The sequence below is a fragment of the Oreochromis aureus genome, linkage group 17 (assembly GCF_013358895.1).
Source record: "Oreochromis aureus strain Israel breed Guangdong linkage group 17, ZZ_aureus, whole genome shotgun sequence".
In the NCBI taxonomy this organism is placed as follows: Eukaryota; Metazoa; Chordata; class Actinopteri; order Cichliformes; family Cichlidae; genus Oreochromis; species Oreochromis aureus.
The window spans coordinates 35,032,455-35,049,494 of NC_052958.1; the positions used below are offsets into that span (position 1 = coordinate 35,032,455).

General features: G+C 40.0%; 1 protein-coding gene across 1 annotated transcript in view; it reads left to right on the forward strand.

Moving 5' to 3' along the window:
- The first annotated feature begins 2,977 nt into the window (after positions 1-2,977).
- LOC116313818 (anoctamin-4-like) overlaps positions 2,978-17,040 on the forward strand; it is a 55,604-nt gene continuing 41,541 nt past the window's right edge. Inside the window, exons 1-10 of the mRNA XM_039601265.1 lie at positions 2,978-3,307; positions 12,011-12,211; positions 12,897-13,045; positions 13,209-13,358; positions 14,456-14,556; positions 15,293-15,337; positions 15,415-15,546; positions 15,814-15,920; positions 16,656-16,711; positions 16,893-17,014. Of these exons, the coding sequence (XP_039457199.1) occupies positions 12,151-12,211; positions 12,897-13,045; positions 13,209-13,358; positions 14,456-14,556; positions 15,293-15,337; positions 15,415-15,546; positions 15,814-15,920; positions 16,656-16,711; positions 16,893-17,014 (923 nt within the window). The 5' untranslated portion in view covers positions 2,978-3,307; positions 12,011-12,150. The remainder of the gene's footprint in view (positions 3,308-12,010; positions 12,212-12,896; positions 13,046-13,208; positions 13,359-14,455; positions 14,557-15,292; positions 15,338-15,414; positions 15,547-15,813; positions 15,921-16,655; positions 16,712-16,892; positions 17,015-17,040) is intronic.

Genomic DNA, 17,040 nt, shown 5'->3' on the forward strand with positions numbered 1-17,040 from the left:
CCTGGAAGACAAGTATAAAGCATTTCAATTGACTGCAGCATTCTGAAGGTCAGCATGGTCCCTGTAGCCCTCCAAACTGCACTTGATAATTCAATAATGGGGTCAGCAGCAGCTTATAGTATAGCTATACTCTACAATCAGATCTGCTGCATCTATAATGCCCTACTGAAGAATTATAGACAATAAAGGTTTGAAACCCGTTCTTCTTGCGGGGGGGGGGGGCTATGTCTGGACCATCCAGTTGCATAAAACACTCAGTTCAGTCACTTGTCAGAGCTGAGCTGAAATGGGGAGGGGAGCCTGGTGAGGAGAAATCGAAGGCCGGAAGCGTGCCGAGCTGGTTCAGCAGAGGGCTGGTCCTCGGGAACTCTGGAGAGCAGCAAAAACTGACAGAAGGATGTGGAGGTTCTCCGTGGCCCTTCTCATCATTTATATTTTCATCTTGAAAATAAGGCAGAGGTTATCATACTGCCCTCTGGTCCAGTGTTTGAAGTATTCCTGTGTATTAACTTGTTGTTTTTCAACTTTTAGCTATTGGAGGAAATTGCAAAATTATGCTTAATAATCTATCATTTAATTATATGCTTTTATGTCCATTTATCTGTGTGGCTGCATTACATTGTCATGAATGTTATCATAATTACATTGCTGAACTATGATCTCATGCACTGAGTCAATCATCTTTTTTGTGGTTGCTGCTGAGGACATACCTGGCAACAATGAAAATTCAATGTTTTATTGAAGTTGACAGTTTCCACCACTAGGGGGCAACATTGCAACATCTGTTTGCTGTTATGTTCAGCATACACAGTCCCAAATTGTACATGTAGCAATGCTCCCATAAGATGAATGTTAAAGTTTTCAGTGTCCTCTTCCCTTCTTGTTTAGAATCTCATTATCTGCCTCGATTGTTGTCACTCAACAGGGTTTGATCTCGGGGGTCAAGTGGCCATCGAGTTCTCACACTGGAAGAGTCCTTTTCCAGAGAGCAGCCAGAATCTCCCAAGTCCAGACTGCGTTCACTCCGAGGCCTCTGCTGTCCCGCCCATCAGTGAGCATCTTGAGCCAGTGTCCTGCCCGGCGTCGCTGTCCATCACCCCGCTCCCCACGTGCAGTGCCAGCCAGGAGACCCTGTGTGACAGCAGCACAAGTATGCTGAGAGCTGTGACAGTACATGTTTTAAATTATGAGAACTTTTTTACACCAAATCTACATTTCAGTTAGTAAAACACTGATCACAACAGGTCAGATGGTAAAATCCTGTCACTGCGTTGATATCAGGAGTCATGATTCACCCTCTATGCAATCTCCATAACACTGAAACTGGCACTCTGTGGGCCACACAACAACTGTTTACTCTTTTAGCTGAAGGTAGTTCTTAATGTCTTTGGTTGTACATATGGGCTGATTGTCATACTGCAGAATTAATCTATGAGCAGATAGACTGCACGGTGTCTGTACTTTTTAGCACTAAGGAAACTCTGAACACATCTGAAGCTAAATAAGGAGAAACGTGGTCTCAACCTCCAAGTTTCCTCCACCATGCATTTCTGTTTCCTGTTGACATTCATCTGCTGTGCTCTCAGGCCCTGGATTGAATAAACTGCCCTTTGTCAACAAATGATTCAAATGTTATGGGAGCACCTCAATGCTCAAGCTTGGCTTTAGACCAGGGACCCTCCGGTGTTCGTGAATTCTCAGCTAATGGCAGTTTTAAAGTTTTATCCTGTCATCCGTAAGTGCGGGTTTCGTTTTATTTCAACACTATCAGGTTTTCCCATTCAGTGTAATCAATGCTGAGTCAACACACATATGGACATGATTTACTCTTCTGCCCTCTTTTGTCTTTGGCTAGCTCCAGTCAGAGTCACAGTATAACAAAAGGACAGTTCTATCCGATATCAGGTCATTCTTGAGCCTTTTGTTTGAGGAAATAGCCTCTTTAACGCAATAACTCGGGAACGTAGGAGTTTCAAACTGATACCATAGATGCAACTACTTAAAAACTTGGACTAATTCAAATCTCAGTGACCTCGACCTCAAGGTCAGAGCACAAGTTTTCTGAAAATCTTGAAATGCGATAACTTGAGAACAAGGCAACGTAGGATTTTGAAATTGATACCATATGTGTATCTACTAGGAGTCTGGCGAGCACCAGTATTTTTCCTTCTGACCTCTACAGTTTTAGACCAGAGAAGATGAGGCTGAGATAATGTTTTTATCGGGGACTTCATTCCTAAATATTGGTCAGAGTGTTCTGGCCCCTCGACCTCTGTGTTCACCTCTCTTTACCAGGCTGCAGGTTTTCCAATCGTCTGTTCTTATGTCTGTACATCTCTGCAGAAGAGCTTTGGCAGCACATCTGCTACACCTCTGTGACGTGGTGTAGAACACTATCACTTCTTCAGCAATGTCACCTTTTCAATATGGCTGTCCTTCACCCAGATTTGCCCCCACCTCCCCGCACAGCTGTTTCTGCTCCACTTACTTATTTCGCTTAACGAACTGCAGATCTTTATATTGAAATCAGTCTTTCTTATAGGGTTTTTATTATGACATTATAAACCTGAAATAATGCAAAACTCTCTGTTAATAGATTAGCTAGATTAATGAATATATTTATTCCCAGGTGTGTGTGTCTATGTGTGCGTGCATGAATTTGTATGTGACCATGTATGCCCTTGAGTCTCCATCAGAGGGCCATGCTGACACTGTCATCAGTGCCAACTGTCATTGTTTTGGGCTGCAGCAACACTGACATAGCCGGCCCTTTTTTCTGATTGGCCACTGTCAGAGCAGCTTGACCCCCGATTGGCTGCCAGAGAAGCCCGATTAAGAATGCCGATGAGTAGCTCTCCTTTCTCTCTCTCTCTCTCGCTTTCTCTCCCTCTGACACTGTAAACATCCTGCTCATGCTTGTGTTTTTTTCCTTCAGTGAGGATCTGTGACAGCTTTTGCAGCTTTCCTGCTGCAAGATTTGAGCATCTTTCACTATGACAGATCCGATCCACATGTGTTTGAATGTTACAGTGATTCTGGACCGACTGATGCAGGGATATGAGGAATAAGGAGTAAAAAAAAAAAGTGGGGATGCTGGTTGCCCTCGCGGGACATCGCACTTGTTTGTCACCCTCAGCGAGGGGCTGGAGGTGGAGGGTGGTGTGTGCATATGTCAGTGTGTGTATGTAGAGGAGTCATCGGGCTGTTTTGGCATTTGCTGCAGCTCAGCTGTGAAGCCTCTCCCCCCCTCCTCCTCCTGCCTTCTGAGGAGCGAAGCTGCCTCTCTGCCTCTGCCCACCTTCACATGGTGAGTGTCATCAAGTTGTCTTGAAGCAAAGGCAGCTTGATCTCCAGAATGGATGATTCTCTTCTTTGTTTCTGCAGTGCTCTCACTCATTTGTTACCGTGTCCTTCCCCCCACCCTTACGCTGCTTCATCTTTCACCCGCAGTTCCCTGAACAGTGTAAGCATTTGACCTTCATATGCACACACACACTCTTTTTTCCAGCTCCTCACTATCCCCTTTCTCTTGATTGTAATTCTACATGTTTTTTTCCCACACGCTCCACCAGCTCTTTCTCTGTGATGCATCAGCTGTAATGCACAGAAACTAGTCATGTCTCTGTGAGCAGTGTCCGTGTATGAGTGTGCGTTTGCTGCGACTGTGGTGACTGGGCACCAGTAGCAGCTCGGCAGGTGCAAAAATTTCCATCCCTTGGCTGCCAGGGAGAAAATGTGCCCCCGGGTATGATTCGCGCATCCAGCTAGAACAAACAATACCTCCTAACTGGTGACTGACACCTAATCCCCCTTGACAACACACACATCGCCCCCTCCCATTTCCCATTAACCCCCCCCCACATTCAAACACACACATACACTTTTCTTCTCCTCTCAGCGTGAGCTGTCATCTCCATGTTGAGTGTTTTAAGCAACTAGAAGAGAAGAAGAAATCCTTTTTCACTGGAGAAAAATCTTTAAATATTCTTATGTAATACTAATGTTATGTTTTTTTTAATATTTACACTGAAGACATAATATGTTGGAGATTCGCCAGAACAGGTGTAATTGGAGGGCAGTGGGCTTTGGTATTTTTTTATAAATTTGACTGAGTGATAATTTAAAATAAACAAACAAAAAGGTTTAATTTTGTGTACTCGGTCATTATAGAGTCAGGTGGAAACTAAAGTTTTCCCAGGAATCTTTACCGTCTTTTGAAAAAAACACACCTTTGTAACTTCTATAGGCTTAGGGTTAGACTCGTCTTACAGCTATAGTTTGGCCAAATTGGGTCATGTAACAGGACAATGTTGCAAGCATACTAGCAAATTTAATTTAACAGTATTTGGCAGGGAACAAGCAGTTAGCAACCAAGTCAGTAAGAAAGCTTTATTTTTAACGTGCTTATCATGAAGTCACAAAGCGCTGTCCAAGAAAATCAATAATAAAAAAAACTTGGAATAATGACAACAAAAATATAATAGAAAACTAAAACAACAATACAAACGCATCTTAGAAGACAGAATAAAAGCAGTTCATAAAAATAGCAAAAATAAAAAAATCTCTAAACACAATGACACAAAAACATGGACGCTAAAATCTCGTGGTGTGTCCACAGATGTGACCATAAAGCACCCACACCATTTCAACTTCATACAGGTTGTTCCTGGAGACTGTCAAGCTAGCTACATTCAAGATCAAAATAAGAACAGCTCATTAGCCACAATCTGTAAATGTCAATAACCTTTACTTTATAGATTAGTTATGCTTTTAGCTCTAGTTTATACATTGTATGATATTCATAGTCATGGGGCTATTATTAGGCTACTATTTTGAAGCCAATGGCATTTGGAATCAAGACATGATGATATTTCAACGGAAGGGCGAAGCTAATCAGCTAGTGCTAGTTTGGTTAGCAAAGCAAATCCAGAAATTACTAGTAAAACTGTGCTTCTTTAAGTACGACTGAACATTCGGCAGCTGTCAATGTGACTGAGAAACCAGTGAAACTGCACCAAAGACTTGCCATCTAACCTATGCCATCTATGAAGGCTAAATCATGGGTTAATTATGGAAGCAGCAGTGGATCTAAAAACTGTAAAGACTGATGTCACTTTAAAGCAATTTTTTTAATTCAGAAAACTTCAAATATTTTCTGCTTCTGAACGACAAAAGTTATTTAATAGTCACACTGACAGCCACGCAAAACAATGTGCATGAGATTTTCAATCACCTTTCTTGACTGACAAGGCAGGAGCAGTGACTCGAAATGAGAGGAGCAGCTCAAGACATGTTGATTAAATATGTACCATATCTGACACTGAAATAACAAGCATGGCCTACTTCTCCTCACATTAATTTTGATGACTTACTTGCTTCAAATACTGGAGATCTTGACTCCAAACTATTTAGCAGACAAGTTTAAATTATTGATATGACATCCTGTAAATGAAAAAAGTACTCGGGCTGCACAAACTGACACAATGGAATATTATGTTAACAGAGGAAGCTCACCACAATAAAAATGCAGATAATAAAATACATAATCAAACTGAGGTTGTTTGAAGTTATTCGAACAGGCTATCCAGAGTTATGTGTCGCTTTTGCATCTTCAAAATCAATAAAGACCTGTTTGAGTGACCACATGAAGCTCCAGTATTACATCAGTTTACACAGTTTTATGAATTTTCTTCAGAGGCAGACAATTTCCCACTTAATTTTTTGCACCATTCCACTGCTGGCGTCTTTTTTTCAGCTTTTGTTCAAACTGTCATTATGTCATTATGAAGCATCTAATGGCCATCAGCATATCGCAGTGAAAAAGTCACAGCAAGGTAACTTCAACATAACTGTGATCAGCTATTTTTAGTTCAAGCTTGTGTGGTTGGAAAGTAGCAATCAGTTTGGGAAAATGTCTGCATTAGTGTGAAACTACTGGTTTTGTTACAATGATGGCTGTTCATACTAAACATGGCTAAAGTTTCATATAATCAGGTCACTGTATGTACAAGTAACCTGAAATGAACCAAACTTTAGCTTCAGCTCTAGCGGTGAGCACCAAAGCCCCTCCAACCTGATGCTTAAACCTTTTGTTTGCTACGACAACCAATTGGAAGAAAGCTGGCTTGAAGTGAAGGAGGCCTTAAAGGCAGTGGAGCTAAAGCAGCATGGTTCAAGCAAAGGATGAAGTGAGGTGCTGCACCAAAGCTGAGTATCAGACAAATAGAGATTATTACATTTCAGTTCTGCTGGTGGACATTAAGGTATTTCCAGGCTATAGAAGATATAAAATTTCTCCAGAAGATTCAGGGTCTCCAGTTCAGATGTCTGAGCTTCTTGCCTCATCTCTATACAAAAAAACTCTTTGAATGAACAGAATTTTTTTAAATTGCTTAAATTGCTTTATTTTAGCATTATGCAATTCTGTTATTCCAACTTAATGCACTTTAGTTGGACCAACTTAATTAATTAATGGTGAATCAACTTATATACTGGAGTTGAGTCCAATTTAATTAAATTCAATTGATCCAACCTTTCCAAATTAGAGTAGTCCAGCAAAAGTAGTTAATGCTAAGAGAAAGCCATTTATTAATGTGGAAATACCTTTCCGTGATTATTTTAAAGTTCATTTAAAGAGTTATTTCTTGGAGTGTTCAACAAAGTCTAGAGTCTGGTTAACATAAAACCTGTCTAGGCTTTGCTTTTTTGAATAACAGAATGTACATAGCTGTCACTCCATCCACTTGTCCTTATCAGGGTCACAGGGGGGGCGAAGGGTGACTGGAGTCTATCCCACGTGTTATAGGGCAAGGTATAAGCTGGACAGGGCTAACACAGCTCAGGCAATTTAGAAACATCAATTAACCTAACCCCACTAAGCGCATGTTTGTTATGTGGGAGGAAGGCAGAGTACCCAGAGTGAACCCACAGGGAGAACATGCAATCTTCACACAGTTGGTGGATTTGAACTCAGGACCTTCTTGCTGTGAGGCAACAATGGTAACCACCACACTGTCACTCAGAAACAATATGACTGCAAGGCTTGATGCAGAAATTACATTTTTGTCCTTGACAGGTTAAACCACAACAAAGAACAATAGCATACATGTGGTATGTGTATGGTTTTCTGCCACATCCAACCCCAGTGATTTTCCTGATACAACTAATACGAGTTGATGAGTATAAAAACTACATTAAGAGTATGAATATAGTGTACAGTACTTACTTGTATACAGCAAGTAAGTGAGCACATGTGGCACAGGTAATACTTCATGAGAAAACTTGACACAACATAGGATTTAAAAATATTTTTTTCTAAAACAAAAAAACTGCATCATGCATACAAAACTAGTGAGAATAGAATAAATAATAAAGCAACAACCTACAGGACTAGGCTGCATGTAATGGCATGTTATATAAAATCTTAAAATACAAATAACAAATTCTTCCTCTGGTAATTGGACATTTTTAAGATGCTTTTTTACTGGTTGTTCAAAATGAAAAAGGAAATAATCTACAGTGCCACTGCTGAAGTGTGTCTTTATTGAGTCCAAAAAAAAAAGATGTGTGCACACCCAAAGCTTTAGTACCATGTGAACCCAGTTGTGGCTTGGGTTACAGAAGTACCATAAGGTTGTTAAAGTTTGATGAATACATTGTTTGATTGGCCACTGCCTGGCAAGGCGGCGTGATGTAGGCTAATATCTGGTGTCTCAGTCCTCCGAGAGCCAATATTTATAGTAAGCAATTCTCCTTTCCATTAATGAGAGCAGCGTTGGAGTGCTGAGGGTGCTGAGGAAACGGGGTCGGGAAGTGTATGAGGTCATCGCATACTGCCTGGGTTTAAGAGTTGAAAATAACATGCTAAAAAAGCTTCTCGTGTCAGAACTATGGAAGCCAATTTCCACCAGTAACAAAACAATAATAATCATAATTTTTCCATTTTAAAAAAATCATTGTTTTTTTTAAACTATGCATGTAACACAGTAAAAAAGTACACCGATTTAAACTGATACAAAACTGGAATACATTCAGGTATTGAACAAACTTTCAATTTTGTTGTGAGCAAAGCACAATCCATATGTTGTGACTGTTTCACTTAATTTTTATGTATCCCCTCCTGAATACAGATTATGTGTGGTTGAGGTCGACTCCTCCAAAGACACCCAGGCACAGTACAACATAAGTATGACATCATAGGAAAAGAATAGTAAAATTAGGACTTTATTTAATTTTTTCAATTTAAATGAAGCGTAAAAGGTTGTAAGTATTCAGATACTCTTTAAAGTTTGTGATTCATTTTATCTTTTTTCACTTACTGGCAGAAATGAGCTTCCATAGAAGAACTTTTCATCTCAAATCTTGATATTAAACTTTATTCATCTTCTTTGAATAAATAAAGTGTTTTCTCAGTGTGCCCTCTCTGAAGGTTGCAGGTTGAGTTGGTCGCCCTGTTTTTCACTAATAATATCAGATTCATCATCTTTCCATTAGCTGCATCCATGGAGTCCAATGTTCCAAAGCATCAACTGCTGATTAAAAGCCGGGACACCTCCCCAACCTCTATATCTCTGTCCCTCTTACCACAGCTCAGCAGAAAAATTTAGCTGAGTCACCTTTGCTGTCACAAACGTAAATTCAGCGTGCAAACCTTCAAGACAGCCAACCCACTCTCTCGAAGTCTTCCCACTCTCCAGAGGACTGAAAGTAAGAGACACAGATCTATTTAGATTGTTCGTTTTATGCTAAGCTTGGAATAATTGCTCCCTCCCAGACGGGCACAGTCTAGTTGACCAATAGCTCCAATTAGCATATGTGTTCCCATGCAGAGAGTGTCTATCCTTGGAGGGTCTTTCAAGGTTAATCTTTGCTAAGGAGATAGAAGTTATAGAGCTGTGCTTTTTCTTTTTTTCCCTCTAATTTTCACACAGCTTCCTCTGCCATATTATCTGTCGCTCTACATCCATTCCTGCTTTTTTTGTCTACCTTTTAAATTTTGCTGTTATACTTAAGCAAAAACTCAAGGAAAGTGTTTGTATAGTGGGAATCGCTGTCTACGTCTTCAGCATTTATTGCATTCTACCCATTGGCTTACACTATTTATTATCTACAGCACGACTGCTCATCAGTGTTTCCTCCTAAGGACTGCTCCTATCCACTCTACACTAAACTCTAGCTACCTTTGTAGGTGTCAAATCCTCCATGGATTAAAGATTTAGAAAAGACAGTCTTGATTGCCGGTGAAGCTGTAGTTTTAAAAATATTTCTTTTACAACAAAGTTTTATTTATTTTATTTGCAGAGGGAGGTTGTTGTTGTTGTTTTTGCAATACCCAGAGTGACCACTTGGAAAACTTTCTGGCACATGTGAGTGAAATTAATCTGCTCTACATCTACAGTAAAAGAATAGAAAAGATAATATCTAACAAAAACTCTTTGTCTCTTAATCCAGTTAGCTGATCAGATGCTTCTGACTGCTTTCCACTTTAAATTGAAACTCAGTGGTATTCTCCAAATTGTGGAACAGCATTCCCCTCCCAGTCAAATCTGCTCCATCCAGCCTGGACTGGACTTAAAACTCATTTTTACTCACTGGCATTTGAATCGGACTTGCTCAGTGTGTCTTCACTCACTTTTTCAGCTTCATGTGTTTAGCACCTACTAAAATGTATTTAAGTCATTTCGTATCTATTCCCTTTTGTGCTTTTTGCTTTTTGTTAGTTTGGGTTTTTTTAAAAAAAATCCATTTTGCCTTTTGAACAGGGTTTTGGTCAGTGCTGGTTGTTAACAATGTGTTTAAAATGTGCTTTATAAATACATTAAGTTGAGTTTGAGTCAAGTCTAGCCTTAACTGCGAGTGAAATATACTTAGAAATATTTCATTTGTTTGAAGTTCAACATTAGTTAACTTAGCTTGTGAGAGCAGCCTTGTGTGTGTCAAGCTCTACTGGCCATGATGTGATCGAGTCAAGTGTGCACAGGCAGAAGTCACAGTTGGGACACCGGCAGTTGACATGTTAGCTTAGGAGCTAATAGTTAACATTTTATAACCAGTCAACTTGGGCATTGTTAGTGAAGTCAAAATGGTCTCTGCCATTTCTAGTGTAACTTTAATTGTGTTTTTGCAAGGCTGTGGTTGCTGCTGTCAGATGATGCTGGCTGGAGGGGCCCTTGTGACTGTGTGTGTGTGTGTGTGTGTGTGTGTGTGTGTGTGTGTGTGTGTGTGTGTGTGTGTGTGTGTGTGTGTGTGTGCAGAGTAATTGCAAGTTTGCAAGTTTTGCCTGCCTGACCCTGATTATTTTTGTTGAGTTATTCCTTGGGATGACTCACATTTAGCTTCGGGTCTTTGGTCTTGATGTATTCTTCTTGTATGGATGGCCACTACCATGTAGTTAGTGGAAAAGCTTTACCTGGGGGACGTTCTGACAGAAAGTCTTCTCATGTCCACTATCACAATAGTCCAGTCCAGATGACACGGTCAATACTCGACCAGTTGCTGGCAAGTTTATTACTAGACTTTCTGTTGTGTCTTAAGCAAGAGCAAGTAAATGGAAAAAGATAACAATAAGCACTAAAAGATTAATTGCTATCTCTTAAAAGGAAGCAAAAAAACTACAGTAACGTGCTGTGTATCCTTACTAGAGATGGCACGATACCACTTTTTTATGTCCGATACCGATACCGATATCATAAATTTGGATATCTGCCGATACCGATATTAATCCGATATAGTGTGTTTTTAATCAATAAAACTGTTTTTTAATATCTTGCTGCATTTTGTATAAGTTCATACTCAAGTTTAAATAAACAACAACACTAAAGCTATTCTGTTATACCTGTATGTAAAAAATACACTGCACCCAAAATATTTCATAGTTCAGCAATACTGATCAATCTAATAAACTTAAACCTACTCCATCCTCCCTATTCTGGTATTTTAAAGAGTACTTAGCAGAAATATTAAGCAACCTAACTAATAGGGTTGTAAACTCCCAGCAAAAAAAAAGGAACCATCCCCACCCTCCACCTCATGATGCTTAATCAACATAATCAACTTTAATTTGATGCAGTGTGGAAAAAAAAATGCACAGAAATAAATTATTTTTCAAGAATAATTAAATAGATTCAACATCTTTCTTCTACAGAATTGCAGAATTCACAGATGGTATCTTCCCAAAGGAAAAAGTACTATAGCTTACTAGGGTATATTAGACTTAACAGTTACTATATACAGTAATGGACTTCTATACATTTTACATCAGATTAAAACTTTGGGTGTAAGATTCAGATAATTATTTATTAAAAGCTAGACATTTTAAATGAGAATAAGAAAGAAAAGTATGTCTTTGTGCCCCTTTTCCTGTTAATGCCCCTATCGGCCCCCTGGCTAAACTTTGCTAGATCCGCCCTGCACAGTTACCAGTCAGTCAGCTGCGTAGAAAAGGATCCTGGTGTAGAAAGTAATATTAAATAAATTCTAACAACAGCTTATCAAGCTTAAACGCGCTGCTGTTGTTCAGCTGCTGTTTTCCTCCTTGTGGTGCAAAGTGGGCCAAAACAAACAAGAGAGACGGACTCCCGACAGAAAAGCCGATCAGCTGATCATTAAGGAGTTTCATGAAGTAGCGGCAGGAGAGGGAGAGAGAGAAGAGGCAGTCGCTCCATATATCGGTGGTTAAGCTTAACGCAGGTACGCTTTACAAACATTCAGAGATGAACTTACACACTTGCTTTACTTCTCTCTGGGATAACTTCCTCGGAGATGAATTGCTGGATTGCTAGTGAGGCTACAAATACACACAGCCGCTCTATCACGTGAGGCACACTGCTCCGACTGCTACGGTTATGAGCCGAGTTACGCCATGTCGCAAGTTTTGTGAGGTGCTTTTTTGATATTTAATGGATCGGATTACATTTTTTATTTCTCGCCGATATCCGATCCAGTAATTTACGTCAGTATCGGACCGATACCGATACCTAATATCGGATCGGTCCATCTCTAATCCTTACAGGTGCAAGTTTATCTCTACATGGGTCTGAGCTCCAGCACCAGAGCCTCCGCCGACACAGAGTCCAGCTGCAGCCCTTGGCCTCTGGCTACCGGGCAGCAGACAGACCTCTCGCCTTCCCCTCCTGCGGGGAAGAAGACATCATGGAGGAATCTTTGGCCACAGCCCCAGATTCCAGCACTCAAGATGATGTACCTCCGCTGGGTGAGCACCACCAGCAGCAACTACATTTATGTCGACTTCACTCAGCTTATTTTCTCCCAGCAAGTTTAGCTGGCAGCATTGTGGTCTTTCTAATAAAAACCTCTACATCAGCTAATAAAAGGCCATCACTGTTCAGAGAAACTTTTTCAGACTTGGGTGCAGGTTGTTGGCATTTTCAATTACCGTATTTAGAGTCTTTCCCCTATACCTGATATAAAAATAGTAAAATACGATAGCCCTCTCTGCTGAAGCCAACATACTTGCTTTTTGTGACAGCACAAATTAATTAAAGGAGTTAGATACAGTACAGAGCATTGTGAAAGAATCAAAAGCCATTTGAATTGGAATTTAATTTAAGTCCCTTTCCTCTCATACAAGCTCTTGAATAATCAGCTCCTGTTGTATCTGAAAATGTCACTTGTGGTTTCTATAGTTCTTAAAAGTAGAATTTAAAGCAGAGTTGGTTCTATCCCAGAGAAAACACTACGATCGTGTTCATGTTATTGAGCTTTTTAGCTCATTGTTTTGGATTTTTATAGCTAAAAATAATAAGGGATGAAAAGGTTTTCTTACGCTGTCTTATGATTGCTCAGTTATTGAATAAGAACAGCTGAAGTGTCGGCATTTTTACTGGATTAAGAGTTTGTCAACTTGGGTTCTATTCTATTTTCCATTTACTCTCCAGCTGTGAAGGATGTTAACGTGCTTCTTGAACGAGAACGGTCAGGTGGCATCAGCAGCCCGTCCAGAGACGACGACTCCACCCTGCAGAACCAGGGCACCCACAGCAGCATCCTTGATGACAACACAAAGTCGAGTGCAGGTCTCCCAGAGGTCAGCAGTGAAAATAAACAAATCACCGACAGCCAAATGTTTGCTTATTCATCCATCCATCGTAAATAATAGACGATAACTGAGTCAAAACAGCAGAGATAACGTTTCCTCTAAATGGCCAGTTGCTATTCTTTGCTGACTCTCTTTATCTGCGTGTCCTCAGGGGAGGAGTAAGTCCAGTGGCCTTTGCTTCAGTGATGGAAAGAGCCGCATCGATTACATCCTGGTCTACAGGAAAGCCAGTTCACAGTCAGAGAAAAGGGAAGTATTTGAACGGAACATCCGTGCAGAGGGCCTGCACATGGAAAAGGAGGTAAAATAGCTGGCTTGCACAGTGTTCACTAACCATTCGCTGATCCTTTCTAGTATTTTGCACTTTGCAAGTAAAACAGTTTCTTAGAACTTTTCCTTTTCTCTTTTTTTGACAGCAGTAATAAAAGCAATGTGACCTGAATTCTTCTAAAGCATCTCCTTGTGGTTTGCAAAATCAAAACAATAGACTCAGTCAATGAATGAGGCAAACTTTGGATTATAAATCATTTATGATATACCGTATTTTTAATTTTGTTTTGGAGGTCAGCAGTGTAGCACTCAATTCGCTCTTGGGCCATATATTTATTGCTCAAGAGCAATTCTTATAATCACAGGACATTAGCAAAGCAAAAGTAGTGCAGTTCCTTAAAAAGCGATGACTCCACAGTAAAGGAGAAGCTTGATAGTTTCCGGTGCTGACTGAGAACTGGCTTTGCTGCGGTTTCTTCAGCCAACCTGCAGCTGCATTCATTGTGAGCCTCGCTCAACAGCGATACCATTTTATGTGAGGAAGTTATTTAATGCACAGCGCTATTATGCATGTAATCTAAATGGCCGAAGTGCTGAATTTTAAAATGCTCAAAGTCTTTGTGCCGGGTCTGACAGCTGGGGGCTGTCGAGACGTTCAACACTCGTAGAGCAAAATCAAATGCGCTGATAGCAATTTTCTCTGCCGCTGCTTCTCACTGAGCAAAAGTGTCACTTGATAGAAGGGAGAAGGTGGATGTTGTGATGCTGTGTGTTAACCTCAGCTCTGTTTGCTGATGCTGTAGCGCCAAGGTCGTCATTATCTAGAGCGCGCAGCGCAAGGCAACGGTTGTTGTCTCCTTCAACCTTCAGCCCACTTGTGTGTATTTCTTGCATGGAGTCATTTAGTTATTTTTAGGTCTATGCAGTTAGCTTCTGATTCATGTACCCGTAGACAGACTCCTACACAGTCAGGAAGTACAAACAGGTGAGGAAAAGAGCAGATGCTCAACAGCCTGCAGTGAGATATTTTGTAGCTCTTCCCTTTAAGAAATAAATTCTGCTTTATATATATATACATATTATAAAATAGTATAGTTCTATTTATGTGTATGTTTGACTTCATTACAGGCCTCGTTAACAAACAGTGATGTGATCTTCCTGAAGCTTCATGCACCGTGGGATGTTCTCTGTCGCTATGCAGAGCTCATGAACATTCGCATGCCTTTCAGGTGGGAGAGAAATTCTAACGATGCTAATGTGAAAAAAAATTAAAGCTGCCCTGTCGAATTTTCTTATACACAAACAGAAAATATTTGCATGTAGTGTAAATGTAACCCCAACAGATGACTGAGCCTGATTCTGCCAGGGGTTTCTTCCTGTTAAAATTGAGTTATTCCTTCACACTTTCACCAAGTGCTCCCTCATTTAGGGTCTTTACCCTACAATATAAAGCACCTTGAGGTGACTGTGCACAATATAAATATAATATTTAATATTTACTATTCAAACATACATTCAAACATACATGAAAATACAGTATAAAAAGCAAAAAAACCAGCTTGAAAGTCTGTATTTGGTATGGCCACCTTTATTCTTCAACCTTTCTTTAAGAGCATTCAGAGCTCTTTATGTTGGCTGCCCTGTTCCATTCTCTGTCATGATGATTCCCTACTGTTTCAACACTGTAATATAAAATTACCAATAAAAACAACACATAACAATTAATGAGATCCATTAGCTGAAAGTTGTAGCTTATTTCTATAAAAACATCTTAAAACCCCAGTGCACACAGTAATTTTATGCTCTGTGGCATTTATTGCACAGTTGAATAGATGGAAGCCCAAATTGGTTGTAAGGTTGTAAAAAACATTCATTTTATTTATTTATTTATTTAATGAATTAATTATCAAATGATAGCATCCTCCCTGAATTTCTTCTTCTCTTCATCAACATTCCGTTTTCCAGGAGGAAAATCTTCTACATGCACCGACGGCACAAGTTTATGAGCAGGTGAGTGTCCATGGCAACGTGTAAGTGGACTAAGCAAACCTCCACTGCTGCAGCTTCAACAGAAACTTCTTTTGCAGGATGGAGAAGCGCATCAACAAATTCCGTGGCTGGCTTCCCCGCAAGCCCATGAAGTTCGACAACGACAGGCTGCCCGACCTGGAGGAGAACGAGAGCTTTACCGCCCCCTTCAGTCGATCGAGGATCCATCAGTGAGTTGTTGAGGAATGCTCTTTTAAAGCTCCACCCCGTGAGACTTTTTGAACTTAATCTTACACCGCCAACTGGTGCATTTTCCCATTTTCCATTCCCTCTTTTGTACTTTAGCCTCTCAAAATTCGGTTTGCTGCCTCTTATATGCAAATTGGTGCAAATTTGTGTGTAAAACACACTTTTGCACCTACGTATGTGCACGCATACACAAACAACCTATCAGTCAGAGCAGACAGACTTGTTCTAACCAGTTTGTTTCACTCCAGTTTCATCATCCACAACAAAGATACATTTTTCAACAACGCCACCAGAAGTCGCATCGTCCACCACATCCTCCAGCGGGTCAAATATGAGGAGGGGAAAACTAAGATGGGTAAGTTTCTACAGAATTAATGAAAATTACCAAAAAATTAATAAAAAAAATACATATTACTACTCAATGCACAAAATGCACCAGAATATTATTGTATATAAGCACTGTATATTTGACACTAAAAACATACAAGACTAAGAAATCCATTTGGTTTCCATTCTTTGTTCCACTTTAAGCTTACGTGTAAGTAGACTCTAAATGTGATTTTACTGAAGTTTAATATTACTATTTCCTGTTTATCAATGCCTTTACATAAAAACCAAACAACAAACAGTCCTATCTGATGCATATTAATCTAAGGCCCATAAAAAATTGCAGCTTATGCTGTCTCTAAAACTCCAGATGAATTCTCGAAATGCTTTTATAGCAGACTTACAGTCATTGCTCCTGATTTTATCCCAGTGGTTAGTTGTGGTATTACAACAACAACAACAACAACGAAAAAAATCCTCTTCAGCTCAAACAGCGTTTCTGCAGGGACCAGAATTTCAGCTGATATCTGTAAAATAAAAAACCCCAGCTGCAAAATTTTGACTCAGTTTTCATGAGGTTTTTCATGAATGTGTTTGCATGAAAAACCGTCTTCTCGTGCAAGGCTTGATCTGATTATGCATTCACACGGTAAATTCTAAATTTGAAGAGGTTACACTGTAACAGTATGGCTCCACCTGACTTTACTCGTTTAATGATTCTCTTTCTCTTTCTTTCTTTTATTTATTTATTCATTTTTTGCAGGGCTTAATCGTCTTTTGAGCAATAATTCATACGAGGCAGCTTTCCCCCTTCATGAGGTAATTTGGCTCCTAGAAACCTTTCACTCATTCATTTCCACCACCTGTTTTGAAGTAATCATCGTTTGCTCTCACATGTGCTACATGAGGCCAGTGGTGATTCCTTTGCAGTAATATTATACCAGTACACACACAGATCATGTCTATGTGTACATACACATATGTATGCATGCTTTAACAGGGGAGCTACCACAGCAAAAACTCCATCAGAACGCACGGAGCAGAAAACCATCGGCACCTCCTGTACGAGTGCTGGGCTTGGTGGGGGGTTTGGTACAAGTACCAGCCGCTGGATCTCATCAGGTAACTACATGCACACAGTTAGATCT